Raw genomic sequence first — 16,439 nt, forward strand, 5'->3', positions numbered from 1 at the left:
TGTTGCCAAATGTTTATGGGACAACTGTCTTGTGCATTATGGTATCCCAGAACGTTTGCACAGTGACCAAGGCCCTGACTTTGAATCCAGAATCATCCGAGAGCTTTGTGAAATGGCTGGGATCCACAAAATAAGAACCACTCCATACCATCCAAGAGGCAATCCTGTTGAACGGTTTAACCGAACATTACTGGATATGCTAGGAACACTCACAGCTCAACAGAAATCCCATTGGAAAGATTTTGTAAAACCCCTGGTGCATGCATACAATTGCACAAGAAACGATGTTACAGGTTTTTCACCATATGAGCTTATGTTTGGCCGCCAACCTCGCTTACCGGTGGACTTGGCCTTTGGACTACCCCTTGCCAAAGAAGGATCAACATCCCACACACAATATGTGGACAAACTAAAGTCCCACCTAGAAGAAAGTTACAAGCTGGCCATCGAAAACTCAGAAAAGGTGATGAAACGTAACAAAAACAGATTTGATAAAAATGTCACTGCATCACAGCTGAATGTTGGAGACAGAGTTCTTGTGAGGAACGTGCGGCTAAGAGGCAAACACAAGCTTGCAGATAAATGGGAGTCATCTGTGTACATTGTAGTGAAGAAAGCCGGCACTCTTCCTGTGTATACAGTTCGACCCGAAGGCCAAGACAAGCCCCTGAGAACTTTACATCGAGACCTCCTACTGCCCTGTGGGTATTTACCACCTGAAAAGGAAATGCTTACTAAGCAGAAGAGGAAAATGCCTGTCTTACCCGTGTCTCCTGTACGTGCTGATGATGCTGATAACAATGACGAAGAGGAACTAATCTCATACCTACCTGTTCCCTTCTCTGCTGAACCTGTCACCTTCACAACAACCATCGACTTACCCAATACTCCGCAACCTGTGCCACTTATCAACCAGCCCGATGTCCCTGTAGTATTGGCTACAGAGGAAGAGAATGCTATCCTCTCAGAGGAACCTGTACCTGCTGAAGAGGAACAAGTTATTGCTAGCGAAACCGTGGAAGCTGGCTTTGAGCCAGTTGATCTTGTCGAAACTTCTCACGATGAAGAAAGTCTGTCTTCTGATTCGGAAGCATCCAGAAGTAACTTGTCACAACACTCACCTACTGAATCAGAGCCTCTCAGTCCTGAGGCAGAACCACCCTTGAGGCATTCAACCCGCACCAGGAATCCTCCTGATCGGCTGCAATACATCAAGCCTGGTAAGCCTCTGTTAAAGAGCGTTCAGACCTTCCTGCATGGGTTAAGTTCTGTCTTCTCCTTCGCTCTTCAAGACGATGAAGAAGAGGAGACGATGCCTTCACACCTCAGCCAACCAGTCATTCGCTGCCAGCCTAGTCCATGTACGAGGACGTCCATGAGATTAGGGGGGGAGAGTGTAACCACGGTAACTTCTGACCCCACTTCCGCCAGTCCCTTTATTGTGGCGGGAATGAATCCTGTATAAGTTCCGGGTCAATCAGCTGCATGTCCCTGCTCCTCTGGCTGCTGTTGTCCCTGTGGTTGGCGTACTTGTCAGATATCGACAAATTTTGCACTACAGGCCAGTTGACAGCGTGCAATAACCCGGCCGATTCATTCATCTTTACACTACCTCACACTCGACTCAACGGTCAGGTTTTTTTTTGTTCTCCCGCGATCAGCCCTGATCAGCGCAAGATGGCGAGCCACCCGACCACCGCTACGTTGCGGTAGGAATTGTGAACCTATGGACTGAATCACAAATTGTTGACACATGACCTATCACAGGTCCATGGAACTAAACTAAATCACATACTGGACTACACCTCATCCCACCTCCTTTTGGAACCTAATAAGCTGTTTTGTATTGTCAACATTATTTTTGTTTGTGATATATATGCATATGTTTTTATTTCTTTTGCACATCCGTCTATACACTTCTCATAACAAACATAATATATATATATTTGAGCTCTACTTTTGTTTCCTGTGTTTTATTCACACCCTCAGGCTCCATAGTCGAATCTTATTCTGATAGCTCATTGTCTATGAGGCTGCAGTCAGGCGCCCTGGTCCTTTAACCGCGTTACAAAAGCCTTGTAACACCCCAACAGATCACTACTGCCACAGTGAAGCTGCAAATATATATTCCTGATCCAATTTAAGACCAACGAAGTGAGCTGTGAATCTGTTCATCACAAGTCATGACCAATATCATCTACACTGGACTGCAATCTGACGGAGCAGGGGCCATTAGACGGCCTGGAACTACCGGACCTCCTTTTCTTTAAAATTACACCCTCCTGGATTGACCAAGCACCAGCTAACCCTCTGCTATTTGTGGTAATTAGTCCAGAATGTGAGCTGTCAACATGCAAAAAATCGTGCCAGTAGGCCCACAATGTCGCAGACACCCCCACTGTGTTCAACAACAAGCAGCTAGCCTCGGCCACTGGAATGCATTAACTTTCTCCTCTCTTTTTTTTTTCCCTCGGCGACTCATGTCAAATTCAGGTCCCTCAGAACAAAATCTTAATAATTAACTGGCAAATTTTAACATGATTGCTTCTGACACACCTACTCTGGTAATTATTGCTTTGAGGCCATGTGCTAATGAAATTAATGCATTCATTGCCCCAACAAATTAGCATAACTCATACAAATGGCCCACATTTGAGACCCCGTTGCAATAAGGGGAAAACAACATACAGGAAAAAGAAGCTTGAAGAATAAAAATAAAGATGCAAAATGAAATGGCTGGCGCATTGAATCGGAGACTATGATGAGCACTGCTCGCTCAAAGTCGTAATGGCTAAAGCCTCTTAATGTTAACCAAGGGTGATTGCAGTAATGCATTATAGAGCGATAGCTGCGCAGGACAAAATGATTATCACCATCATTAGAGTCATTGCAGATCTACATATACATCTCTCTGTGGACAAATATTAAATGCCCATGCCACTGCAGACATTAAAATGTTATTATACTGATGCATTAACTTACTGTAGCAGAGTTCATATCAATATATAGTAGGAGCTTCCCAACAATCACTCTCTAAATGGTGCAGCTGCCACTCGCAGCACTCCCTGGCCCTGCCACTAACCCCTGTTCGTGGCTGTTTGGTCTCTCAGTGGGATGTCTCTCAGACACTTACTCCTCGGCATTAATAATTGACAATGATGCCATCGGTACAATAGGCGAGGACAAATGCAACAGTCAGTTGGAGATGCTGCAGAAGTGCGAGAAATGTCCCCTCGTAGCTAAAAGAAGGGGAGGGATGGTTGTAACACCTAAAAAAATGCGTTTGCCTGCAGCCAGATACTGTCAGGGAAGAAGGAAAGTAATGAAAATGGCCTCAACACTGGATTACATTATTACAGTCAGGTGATAGTCTGCAGGGTAGTGTGACAGCTCGCAGTAGTGTTTCCATAACTTCTCTTTATATATCATGGCGACTTCATTTTATACAGCAAATCGGTAACTCACAGCCCCACAGTCAGGTGCATGATTATATCTGTAGGACAACAGAGCAGCAGGATTTGTGCTAAAGGATAAACTGAAATGAAAATGTAATTGAAAGTGTATGAATCAGCATGTTTAAATAGGTCAGAAAGGAGAAGTTCCCCTGTTGTTGGTGCCACAGCAACACTGACAAGTCGGAAAATAAGGACACTTGGTCTTTAAGTGCCGTGTTTCTTTGACCAGGGAGTGAAAGTCAGAGTAAACAGTGAGTGAAAAACGCAGAGCTCCCAAATGGGACTTAAACAGCCATTGCCTGGTTAATAGTCATAGAATTTATGGCACTGCCACCTTGCCAATCTCCAAATACACACTGCAAAAAGTGTACAGTTTGCTCCCGGCATGTAATACTGCTGATGACAGAGGACACCTTTTGTAAAAAAAAAAAAATGGCAGAATTCGACCCTTTGAAAGCTAAAAGGCATTGGGACAAATATGGTTTCTGTGATACTGAGTACTTTTATGTTTGTTCTAATGTTCATTTTCCTCAAGTCAGTCTTGTGTTTGATTAGTTATTTGATGCCAAAAACTGCAACATTGCTGATTGAATGAAGTACACCTGGAGGCATCTGCAGACCTTTGAAATTAGACATAAGAACATAAAGGACGGCTCCTTTTTTGGCACCTTGTGATTTGTCACCTCTCTCCAACCTCCAAGAAAGTTGCTCTGCAGCAAACTGCACTAACTGAGACTCTGAGGGATTTTGCTTTTTTCTTCTTTTCTTTTTTCTTCTGTTTAGAAAGTTAGTTTGACTTTTGAAGGCCAGCTGAACTGACAAGATAATTTTGCTTTAGCTGGTGAGTCAGGAGCACAACACCTAAAATCAGAAACATTAGCAGTTACTCTAAGAGTTCTTCATTCAAGGGACTTTCCAGCAAAAATAGGACCTCAATACCACAACTGCAGTTTGTTAGAAATCGCTTTACCAGAGTAGGGTGACAGCCCGTCGACATCGACCATCTTCGTATACAATCTCAGCTCGAAAATGCTTCAATGAGAATTCCTCGCTCAGAAGCAAGAAATTCTAATTTTTAAGGAGAAAAACAAAAGAAATAAGAACACAATTCTTAAACCAGCCTTATTAGATTATCATCTTCTTTTACGTGAAACCCATGAAAAGACCTTAAAAACATACTCATCACCCCGCTGCCAAAAAACAACATCTCACTGTTTTTTTAGCCCCACAGTGGCAACGACACACACTCGAGACTTCCACCCCAAGCTAAATGTTTCATTTAATTTGCTCAGAGTGAGACTGTGGATGTGCACTCGCACGATTTCATGTTTAAAATATCTTCGACACCTGAAAGGTCGTCGTCAAAGTTACTGTGACATTTTCTCCCACAGAGTGGATCCTTCCCATACGTACACACAGGACCAGACAGCGAATCCGACACTGGAGAGCAAACAATGAATAAAACACTCAAGAGCCAGCTTGTGATGCTTTGACCCACGACACAAGCATGAATACATACAACACATCAACGGCATACTTCCTAATCTGAGATGGTTAGTAATGCGGCCACCTTCTCCAGCATGCAGGCCCATCTGTGATGACACATCAGCTCCGCCGTTTCAAACGAATAAACTCACAAACACGAGACACAATGTGTTGACAGAAAATTTGCATTAGGAATGTAACACAGGAAAGCATGATTAATTTCTGCTCACGAAATGAATACAGATTTTGTCATTACATGGCTTGTATCCTCTGCCAAATATTATAATGTTTCGCCCTCCTTTTCCGCAGCGAGTGTTCGGCTGCAATAATAAGGAATAAAAGACAGCTTACAGCTCATAAGCAACACAACTGCTGGCAAATCAGCTAAATCACAGAGCAAAACAAAGACCTGATTGCTCATTAGTATTATAGATCTGCTCTCTTTAAATCTGCTTGTGAGATGCAGACACTGTTTAATGGCTTAACTGGGGTTTATTTAAATGTGCACCATCTACATTCCACACAGTAAAGATTAAAAGAATGAGACATAACCAGATATCTCACTGAATTTGATATCACGGCCCCCTTTTCAAAACACACATGCTCGTCGATACACTTACCTTGGCCTTGCAGATGATGCATCGCGCTCTGTCTTCACTCCCACATCCCTGTAAGGAAAAGGATATTTAAAAGTAATTTAGTGACAATGAGCCGTGAAAACAGCGGCTCCAAAGTTCCTGAATGACACGCATGAACAACGAATCATTTGTTTGTTGTTTTGATCAATAAACTAATTAAGTTTGTTGGGGAAATGGTGCACTATTTTAAACCCAAAGGTGCACTATGCATAACAATGCTAATTTAATTAAATTGCTTAAAAGCCTTTATAGTATGGTGGCCTTGAGGAGCAAAAACACAACTTCTTTTTTTTTTTTAAATAAGCATTAGCCAAAAAAAAATCATACAGAAAACCAACACTGTATAAAAAAAAAACCACAAATCGTAAAAATAACACTAACAAAAGCATTTCACAAGACACAAGGACAAAGGAGAGAACACAATTCAAAAAATGCATTAAAAACACAAAGGATCAGAAAACAACCTTTGACAAAACAACAAAATATGAAACATCAATATTTCACAAAACTCAAAAAACACATCAAACCGAAAGCAACATTTCAGACACCGCACTCTTGTTGTTTTACTGATTGTGTTTTTTTTTGGCTGGTTTGCACACGAGGCCTCCTCTAACTACAATAAATAGCATGAACACGTGCGCGTATTTAACGCTTAGACTAAATGCATCACTTCATATGACAGAAGCACGCATCCAGTAACATGTTTAACAATCTTTAAGCTGGTGCTCGCTCGCTAAACACGCTAATAACAAGAAAAGCATTTGTGCGTACACAAACCACTAACATGCATGGCATGCAGGAGCACATTTTGATAGATGTTAATGGCATATAATTATAGAACACTGCTATTAGGCAATGTGATTTTATAAAGAGGACCATTGCCCCTGGCACTGTGGCCTGATTGCTGCAAGTGTTGGTTTGATGAATGTAAACCAGGTCTGTTTGCAGAGATGTCAGCCAATGAGAGTGAAAGGGAGAGAAGAGGGTTAGACGCTTAACTCGCAATTAAAAGGAGACATAGTCATGCACCCAAACAAATTTATCACAAATGAGAAACATATCTAACGTACGTCAGAAACTAAACTCATTTTCTGCACATCTCATTATGTTTTTCATCACTTCACACATTCTCCATTGAATCGGTTCTATATTTAACTCTTCAGCGTGACTTCTTTTTTCCTCTGCGTTTTTTCAAACGGTTGGAATTACAAATTCTAAAGAGCATTTTTTTTCTGATTAACCTCAATATAATGAAACCAGATGGATAAAAAAAATAAGAATTTATCTGTAGAGATCCTAGTCAAGTACTCAAGCTGTCAGTGAGTGGGCAGGCAGTGCTCACACCAGTCCACACTCAGCTGGTGCTATACAGTCTACTCATGCCCTTGTACTTCGTGCTTTGAGGGGTTTCACCCCTCTAGGAATGCACTCCCTATAATGAGGGTCAGAGGTCAAAGTGCTGCCGTGCCTGGAGGCCGGGATCTCCCAGGCACACTCAGTCACTGACTCTGTCCCTATATTTAAATCCTGCCTCAGGACATGTTTTTCAAAGGGCATCTCCTAACTAGTTCCTGGTTACTAATTAGTTCTGTGCCATGCTATTTGTCTTTAGGAACCTGAGTGAAGAGGAGGAGGAGGAGGAGAAGGGGGAGGGAGCCAAATGAGGCAGCCCTAAAAAAAGATAGCGTATGTTTTGCCTCAGTGGAGACGATAATCACTCAGACAGTCCTCTGCTGCAAACATGCTGAAGTATGTATCAACAGCTGAAATGAATGCCAGTGGTGTTTCGCCGTGTTTGAATTCTGCGTGCCCACTCTTTAGTGACAACATCTGTGTGATACTGTTGTGGCTGAAATTAAATAAGGACGTGGATTTTTTTTTTTCCCCCTTCCCGTACAAGCTGCTTTTAGAGGAGTGGTAACTGTGCATGCTATCACTCCCAGCTGGCTAGCTCTGTCTCTCTCAAGTCAAATCATTATTGGATTACATTTTCTGGCTTCATAAAATGCGGTTAAGAGGCACTTTAGACATATGTGCATGACCTGCTTTCCAGAGATGGCTATCAGAGCAAAAGTGACAGGTCAATTGCTGATTTCTGTTCCGTAAAAAGGGAAAGGGGCTCCCAACCCTGAGCACTCTAAATGGATGCATGTTCCCCCCTCTCTCTGTGTCTGCTTCTCTCTCTCTCTCTCTCACACACACACACACACTCACGTTAAAAGTACTCGGCACACACACTCATCCCAGAGCGTGTAGCATGCCCGTTTCATAAGCCTGTGTGTATGTCTGTATATAATTGTATAGTGGGAAGACACACACTTAATGGAAGAGGCTCTTCACTCTGACAGCTGGGTGGTGCAGATGAAAGGTCTGCTGTAGCATGTTGTCTACCACTTGTGGAGTATCCAAAGAGACCCAAAGCTCTCTGGAGTGGACGACACAACAAGCTTACGCACATTTTTCTTTGATTAATCTACACGCATCAGTATGCTGTGAAGTGCATACATTATGATGCAGAATTAGATCTTGATGCATTTATATACAGCTGGAATTTGTTTATACCTCAAATGGAATCAAGCACTATCCAAACGTGCATTAGTGACACAGATGAAATTACTTTTCAGTTTATTTGCTCTTTGGCTCTACAGTCAAATCCGAAATCAGATGGTTGAAATTTGTGCCAACACATCCTCACATTTAACTCTCTAGAAGGCGTAAACGCCACACAGACTGAAGCCTACTACATTTCCCACCATGCAACTGTGTAGTCTTTATAGTTGTCCGTGTGTGTATTTATTCAACTTGAGAATAGATTTTATTTGAAAAAGCAGAAAACGTGGAACATTTTAGGAAGATTTTTTTCCACCGTTTGACTTTCTAATTTATTGAAATTATCTTCTGCTTTTTTTTGTTGTTGTTGTTTTTGGGAGCATCCCTAATGGTGACAGAACTTCATGACAAGGTTAAACTTACATATTTAACTTAAGTTTAGTTATAAAAAACGGTCCGCATCATTGTGCTCATGGTTGCCATGGTGATGTCGTCCCTACACAAAATATACTTTTTCCTGAAATGCATCACTCATCAATTTGTGTGCATCAGATTATTTTGTGTGGCTAACGTTAGCTGTTAGTTGCCTTGTCTTACTGCAGACTAGCATCCACACGCCTGCGCAGGATGTAGTTTATGGAATGTTTCAGTCAAATGGTTATGTTCACTTTTGAAATCCAAATACTGCAGCACTGCACCGATTTGCACAGCTGTCTGCTTACTTTCCACCGCGCTCATTTACAACTTCCCATTAAAGCCGTCTGTGGGGGCTGCAGACCCTGTTAATGGTGCGTGGCATCATACCATCTTAATAAAGTAAGAATACTTTGTTTAACTGATTAGCTGACTAGCAAAAGCAGCCCCTAGTTGCCACCCACAGTTTAGGAAAATGTGGCTCTTTAACTGCTAAATGCTTAAATATATTTACCAGCTTTTTCCTAAAACTGTCAGTCTGCATGTTGGTGACGTTCAGGGGGTTTATCAGAGCTACCTGCTGCTACAAGGTTGGTAAGACAGCTAAATGGAAGCGCTAAAAATGCTACATTATAAAACCACAGCTCCTAGCCTAAGAGAGAGTCATTACACACAACACATAGCCATTCAATCTGTTTTTCACTTCAAACATTAAATTAGAGCTTTAACTTTCACAGTGCCGTCTGCTACGATTCTCAGAGCTAACAACCAGTACTTTTAGAGTCATATTGTGATTACTGCTGTATGACGCCCTTTAAGGCAGTTGTACAGTGATCACATTATGTAAAACTGAACAGCGCATCAGTGCATCTGTCCAAGCAAAGTAACAAGCTCGTAAAGTGCACTTTCATGTCCTGTGACATAAAAACTCATTTGCATACAGAGAAGGTTTTTTACTTCTGTGAAAGACTGCAGCTGAGGTGTTAAAGTCCGCTGCTGAATTTACATTTTCACATCAACACACCTCTTCACTCGCTTTTTAGCTTTTATCTTTTATTTCTGGGAAAATACTTGGTACACAGCGGTAATTATACATTCTGGCAATCCAATTTCTGGCAGCGACAGCAGCAGCAGTTTGTTGGGAATTAATGGTGGAAGAGTAATTAGCATGAGCAGAAAGAAGCTCCATGACTGAACAGAAAGAGAAATGTATGCCACCTACGGAACCTTAGATTTTATCAACTGAGAAGAGTGTAAAGTGAGCTTTTGGGAGGTGCAGTCCAAAAACACCGGCTCCCCGACCAATGTGTTAGTACAACTGCTGGTTCAAGAAGGACTACAGATGTTAATGAGCTCCTCTGTGGTAGGTGACCTGTGCTGGGCACTTGATAGCTTCCTGGATTTCAGCCAGTCCATTAAGAGGTACTTCTCACTGTCTTGGCCTCCGTGTTTCAACTGTATAACGATGACGCGTCACCATTGTTAGAAACCCTCATTAAAACTAATTGGTATTTCTATTTGAAAGGTAGCTCATTAGGCAAGCAATGTTTTGTCTCAATAAGGCGAGACGGCAAATACATTTAGTCAATTTTGGAAAACCAGCACAGACGTTTCACCGCTTACACTTTAACAAACAGCTGATGGCAATTCAAAAATATCACAGTTCCCTACATGGAAAGTCTGTCTTACCCTCTGGATCCATGTGGACAGACACACGTGATGGGCAAGTAAATTCTTGCAGTCGCAGAAATTCCTCAGCGGGTCACTGGCTTTAAGTTCACCATCCCTGCATATAAAGCACTCTGATGTCTCTGTGGAAGACGAGCAGAAGATGGAGATTATGAATGGTTTCACATTGGATCAAAGGCTAATCCCTGATTCGCGTTAAGATTCATATCAAATATTCATCCATGTATAGCGATACTTATTTCCTATTACAGTGTTCAACACACACAGTACGGTTCCACAGAGCATTAGACATTCATGTTATTCCCAGTGGGAACGCAGAGAAGGGAATGTGGGCTTATGATGCTTTTTCATTATTTTCTGCCACATATAAACTATTAAAATAGTGCATGCTCACATTAAATACGGCCACAGTTTCAGATAATGAGGTCCGAATATTTACAAGTCATCCCTGTTAGTTAAAAGTTCAGGATTGAGACTGCTATAAATATGAAGTTTCAGAGAGTTTTTTGCATGATGTCAGTGTTAGCGGATATCCTAATATGGTCAGACACAACTGTCTGCTTTCGAGGGGCAGCCAATAAGGAGTAAGAGTTAACTGTGAACTTTAAAAAGCTTCAACTGTACAGGGAGTGCAGAATTATTTGGCAAATGAGTATTTTGTCCACATCATCCTCTTCATGCATGTTGTCTTACTCCAAGCTGTATAGGCTCGAAAGCCTACTACCAATTAAGCATATTAGGTGATGTGCATCTCTGTAATGAGAAGGGGTGTGGTCTAATGACATCAACACCCTATATCAGGTGTGCATAATTATTAGGCAACTTCCTTTCCTTTGGCAAAATGGGTCAAAAGAAGGACTTGACAGGCTCAGAAAAGTCAAAAATAGTGAGATATCTTGCAGAGGGATGCAGCAGTCTCAAAATTGCAAAGCTTCTGAAGCGTGATCATCGAACAATCAAGCGTTTCATTCAAAATAGTCAACAGGGTCGCAAGAAGCGTGTGGAAAAACCAAGGCGCAAAATAACTGCCCATGAACTGAGAAAAGTCAAGCGTGCAGCTGCCAAGATGCCACTTGCCACCAGTTTGGCCATATTTCAGAGCTGCAACATCACTGGAGTGCCCAAAAGCACAAGGTGTGCAATACTCAGAGACATGGCCAAGGTAAGAAAGGCTGAAAGACGACCACCACTGAACAAGACACACAAGATGAAACGTCAAGACTGGGCCAAGAAATATCTCAAGACTGGTTTTTCTAAGGTTTTATGGACTGATGAAATGAGAGTGAGTCTTGATGGGCCAGATGGATGGGCCCGTGGCTGGATTGGTAAAGGGCAGAGAGCTCCAGTCCGACTCAGACGCCAGCAAGGTGGAGGTGGAGTACTGGTTTGGGCTGGTATCATCAAAGATGAGCTTGTGGGGCCTTTTCGGGTTGAGGATGGAGTCAAGCTCAACTCCCAGTCCTACTGCCAGTTCCTGGAAGACACCTTCTTCAAGCAGTGGTACAGGAAGAAGTCTGCATCCTTCAAGAAAAACATGATTTTCATGCAGGACAATGCTCCATCACACGCGTCCAAGTACTCCACAGCGTGGCTGGCAAGAAAGGGTATAAAAGAAGAAAAACTAATGACATGGCCTCCTTGTTCACCTGATCTGAACCCCATTGAGAACCTGTGGTCCATCATCAAATGTGAGATTTACAAGGAGGGAAAACAGTACACCTCTCTGAACAGTGTCTGGGAGGCTGTGGTTGCTGCTGCACACAATGTTGATGGTGAACAGATCAAAACACTGACAGAATCCATGGATGGCAGGCTTTTGAGTGTCCTTGCAAAGAAAGGTGGCTATATTGGTCGCTGGTTTGTTGTTGTTTTGTTTTTGAATGTCAGAAATGTATATTTGTGAATGTGGAGATGTTATATTGGTTTCACTGGTAAAAATAAATAATTGAAATGGGTATATATTTGTTTTTTGTTAAGTTGCCTAATAATTATGCACAGTAATAGTCACCTGCACACACAGATATCCCCCTAAAATAGCTAAAACTAAAAACAAACTAAAAACTACTTCCAAAAACATTCAGCTTTGATATTAATGAGTTTTTTGGGTTCATTGAGAACATGGTTGTTGTTCAATAATAAAATTATTCCTCAAAAATACAACTTGCCTAATAATTCTGCACTCCCTGTATCAGCGTTTAAGTATACGTATATTTAGTTGGTAGAAAAACGGCAGCTTCTTTCTAAAACAATAAAAGCTTTACAAAGTTATTCTACAGATTGGTTGCCCCACAGTCGGCAGTCAAAAGCAGTCTGGGCGTTTTCAACTTTGAGAATTCTCAGGACGTAAAACATTGTCATACCAATGTGTGCATGTTAGGTGGTAGAAGAGTCAACTGACAGGCCTTTATCAAACGTCCTGGTGGCTTACCTCTGAACTTTGGATTATTTTTGATAAGCTAGAGACAATATAGAAAGTACAGAAAATACATCAAATCCAACTCAATAAAGAGATGAAAAACAACAACAATGTTGTTTTCTATTTAGTCATTAAGGGAACATTAAAGGGACAATCTATTTAAACCTGTATTTCTACACAGTAAACTGGATTTTAAGCATGAACTGGGTTCACTGGGTTTACCATGATGACACTGCAGTGTTTATTCAGTTAGAGCAGCTTTTACAAAGTTCAACTAGTGCGTGCAAATAACAAAAACAAAAGGTAAGAGTAATTCTCATTCAAAAGTCAGTTTGGAAGTTTTCACATTGCATCAAAGCCACATTTAGCCTAAAAAATTCATTTAAAAAAACTGATTTTAGCTTAAAAGTATACAGAAGGTGAACACTGGCCACTTTCAGAACTAACAATATTAGCACTGCTGGAAAACCGGGCTGAAGTTGAAAAAAGAAAACACTCACCTTGAAGAACTACTGAAAGAAATATCTGGAGAAACATTTCAGTTTTTAAATGTTCCACAAAATTCACCAGCTAGCTGCTAAATCTGTCTGCAGTTTGGGGCTGGGCAGTTAGCATACACTGGGGATAAGGGAGGTTTTTTTTCCACTATTTTCCTATTGGCAGCAATGCGCATGAGAGCACTGAGGCATAAAACCAAAATAATGAGCTCACACATGCTAAAAACTCCATTAATTGCAGTCAGGTGACAACTCTGTGAGTCTGGCATCTTTTGCATAACCTCCTGTCACTATAAAAATCCCGATGCAGCTGTAGCTATAAGTGTGATTATACCACGTAAAACATTCACGGGTCATTTCACGAAAACCCGATCCCTCCCACCTGACCCCATCAGAATCAGCTGATGTTGTTTTTGTGTAGTAACTCAAGTATAATAAATGAAGCCATGCGTAATATTCCTTTCATACTGCAAATATGTTTCAAGTTACATGTCCCCAAGGTACGTAAAGGTGGGTCAAAATGTAGCATTTTCCTGTATTTCTTTCTGCATCATAACTCATGACATGAAATTTTCAGGGCTTCTAAAACCAGATCGATTTTACACCAAGCGTCACATTTGTTTTGTTTCTTGCATTTTTCTTTCTGACCAACCCTGAGCATCACTGTCATGGAATACCTCATAGCTTCAACAGCAAAACTGCACCAGTTTAATCTCTATGACGTAGAGGAACAGAAACAAGCATTGGTACCCTGATTGTTTGATCTCACAACTCACTGGAGAAAACTTGAAAAAATGTATTTTAGGTAAACTTTCAGGGTTTGCATCATCATGTGCAATAGGCAGGATATGGAAGGACTCGTTTTACCCTATATTTTGATAGCAGGCTCATCTTCTAACTTTGATTCCTTCTTGGTGAAAAATAATAATTTCATTTGTGAATGTATCTTAACTGCTATGTTCATATGTTATATATATATATGTTTGCAACAACCACGGGTCCTTACAATCTGAAATCTGAACCGACCCTTATATAGAATAGAATAGCCCTTTATTGTCATTGTACATATACAACAAAGTTGTGGAAATATACGTTAATCTAAGCTAAGGTGGTGTTTTGCCCCCTGTAGTGCCGAGGTTAGTACCACACATTCTAAAACCCCAAATTTCCATTGCTTCGGTCCTCATGCAAGACTGTGTTAAGCAACAGGATGTAAAGAAAGGTCAGGAGCTGCTAATTGTTAACAACAACACTTCATCTGCTGCCATCAAAACTCCTAACAGCTGCTTTGAGCGCACAGCTGAAGCAAAGCCTAAAGTCTCGCAGTAAAATGATCCGTCCCGGTTCAATTAGGGGTGGGCATAAAAGTAGAGAAGAATACATCATGTGCGAGCTGCCAGACATGCGGTCCTGGCCCTAGGCTGGGGTTAGCCACAACATCCATCCAGCGCTTTAGGCCCCATTGTGCTGCAACCAGCACCTCTGATTTAACAGCACACTTCCCCAGGACCGTCCGTCAGTGATGATTCCCAAGCAGCAGCTTTGAAGCTAAATATTGGACAGTAGCTAGAAGCCAGGTCCGCTGGTTTCATCCCAGAAAAACACTGAGAGACGGCAGCGAGGGCTAGCTGTCATCTGTGCTCTCGCCTGATAGGAGGATGAACTGCTGCCTCAGAAGCTCCTGTCTCTTTTGGGCCTCTCACTGATCTGCATTGCTTCAGGTGAAAATCTATCCTCAGATGAAAAATCTTTTAATCAAAGGAAGAGTCTTTAATGCAACCCATCACGATCTGCGTAAGCAGATTTTATTACTGACCATGCATATATTTCACTTTGCATTAAGATCTCTGAGACAGGCTGTGTAAAGGAGGAAACCATAAACTTTTATTTTTGATTCAGTCCCAAAGCTGGCACTTCGAGATAAATGTCTGGTGTTTAGCTGCTTGCTTTAACTCGCTGTTATTGACAGCAAGCAACTGGCCTACTGCTTCCACTGACACACTTTCCACATACTAGTATGTCAACATTCATCTGTTTGCTCGCCTTTAGTCTGCCTTCCTAACAGTATAGCAAGTTTAGTTGGTTTTCAGTCACTGTCAAAATAAGTTTGTATGTGCTGAAGAGTTTGCAGAAAATAATGGAGCCATGTACAGACATACCTATAGAGAATGACAATCTAGCTAACAGGCAGTCTGAGTGATTCAACAGCCTGACCAAAAATATTGCCAAAGTTACTGTGATGGCAGGTTCACCAATTATACGCACAAGTCCTTTTTAACATTTCACTCCCCCGAATCTGTGCTGCTTTTACGATCATTATGGCAAGCCCTGGGGCACTTCTGGAGCTAAATAACAGCACTACTGCTGGGAAAATAACTAGAAAACAACATTACAACAGAGATGTAAACATGCAGTGTGTCAATCGTAGTCGAGCTGGAACGTCTGCGTGATCTGTGACTCCCATAATTAACTGTCAGTGGTGTCAGCGTTCAGCAGAGTTTCACATGAAGGTGGGTGCTCCACTAACTGGCTGAAGTCCTCCTCTCTGCACGATTTAACAGCCAACAAAACTTGCTCTGTACAGCAGCAGCAGCTCTCAGCTGTGCGCTTCCATACAGGGTGATGATCTTATCACAAAGCAGAACGTACCAACACTCTGTCAAAAGCTCTGTTTATGCTACTTGACTGTGAAACCAGCTTCAGTTGCAAGGCATGTCAGTGATGTTTTAATTCACCGCTGCTCAGCATCACACATGAAACCTGAGAGAAAACGACAGAAGGATGGAAACCATAATGTCAACAGAGGCAAACTGAGCAGTGTTACTCGAGGTTGAAACACTGTACAGTGCACTACAAAGTAAACAAATGAGGAAAATGCCAGATTGGGATAATTTAATTGTCCACTGCATTGCTAACGACCTCATTAACAAAAGAATGATGGGAAATCAGCATGGTCTGGGCGAGGAACCGCCTGTGTGACAGCCATCTGGCTACAATGGTTAGGGGGGGTTGCGATGGGGGTTGGGGAACTTGTAAGCTAACACCACGACCATCGCAACTTCCAAGTGCAGACCTAGAGCACCTCTAGATGGAAGTTAGTGGTGTTTTACTAAACAAGTGTAAATTCGACATTTTTCTCTTTAATTACTGAAAATGTGACCAAAGTCTGAAAATGAGAGAAAATATTACTAATACTGGACAAGAGCTCAATGACTTTTCTCAGCATTTAGGTCTATTTGTAGGTAATTGCAATATACAGTATAATATCCATTATACATCAAACACAGAGTGCATT

General features: G+C 41.7%; 1 protein-coding gene across 4 annotated transcripts in view; it reads right to left on the minus strand.

Moving 5' to 3' along the window:
- The window catches only part of LOC146680487 (uncharacterized), a 142,818-nt gene that overhangs the window by 75,823 nt on the left and 50,556 nt on the right, over positions 1-16,439 (minus strand). For 3 of the 4 annotated variants that reach the window (XM_085447846.1, XM_085447845.1, XM_085447844.1), the window contains exons 2-3: positions 10,232-10,353; positions 5,561-5,608 (exon numbers count right to left, since the gene is read on the minus strand). In XM_085447846.1, the coding sequence (XP_085303972.1) occupies positions 5,561-5,608; positions 10,232-10,353 (170 nt within the window). Of the gene's footprint in view, positions 1-5,560; positions 5,609-10,231; positions 10,354-13,147; positions 13,323-16,439 lie in introns of those variants that run through there. The other variant, XM_085447847.1, reaches the window with a different exon arrangement.

Source organism: Copadichromis virginalis, linkage group LG23 (genome assembly GCF_057382275.1).
Source record: "Copadichromis virginalis isolate Kocher_CV1m ecotype Utaka linkage group LG23, C_Virginalis_male_GT1.1, whole genome shotgun sequence".
In the NCBI taxonomy this organism is placed as follows: Eukaryota; Metazoa; Chordata; class Actinopteri; order Cichliformes; family Cichlidae; genus Copadichromis; species Copadichromis virginalis.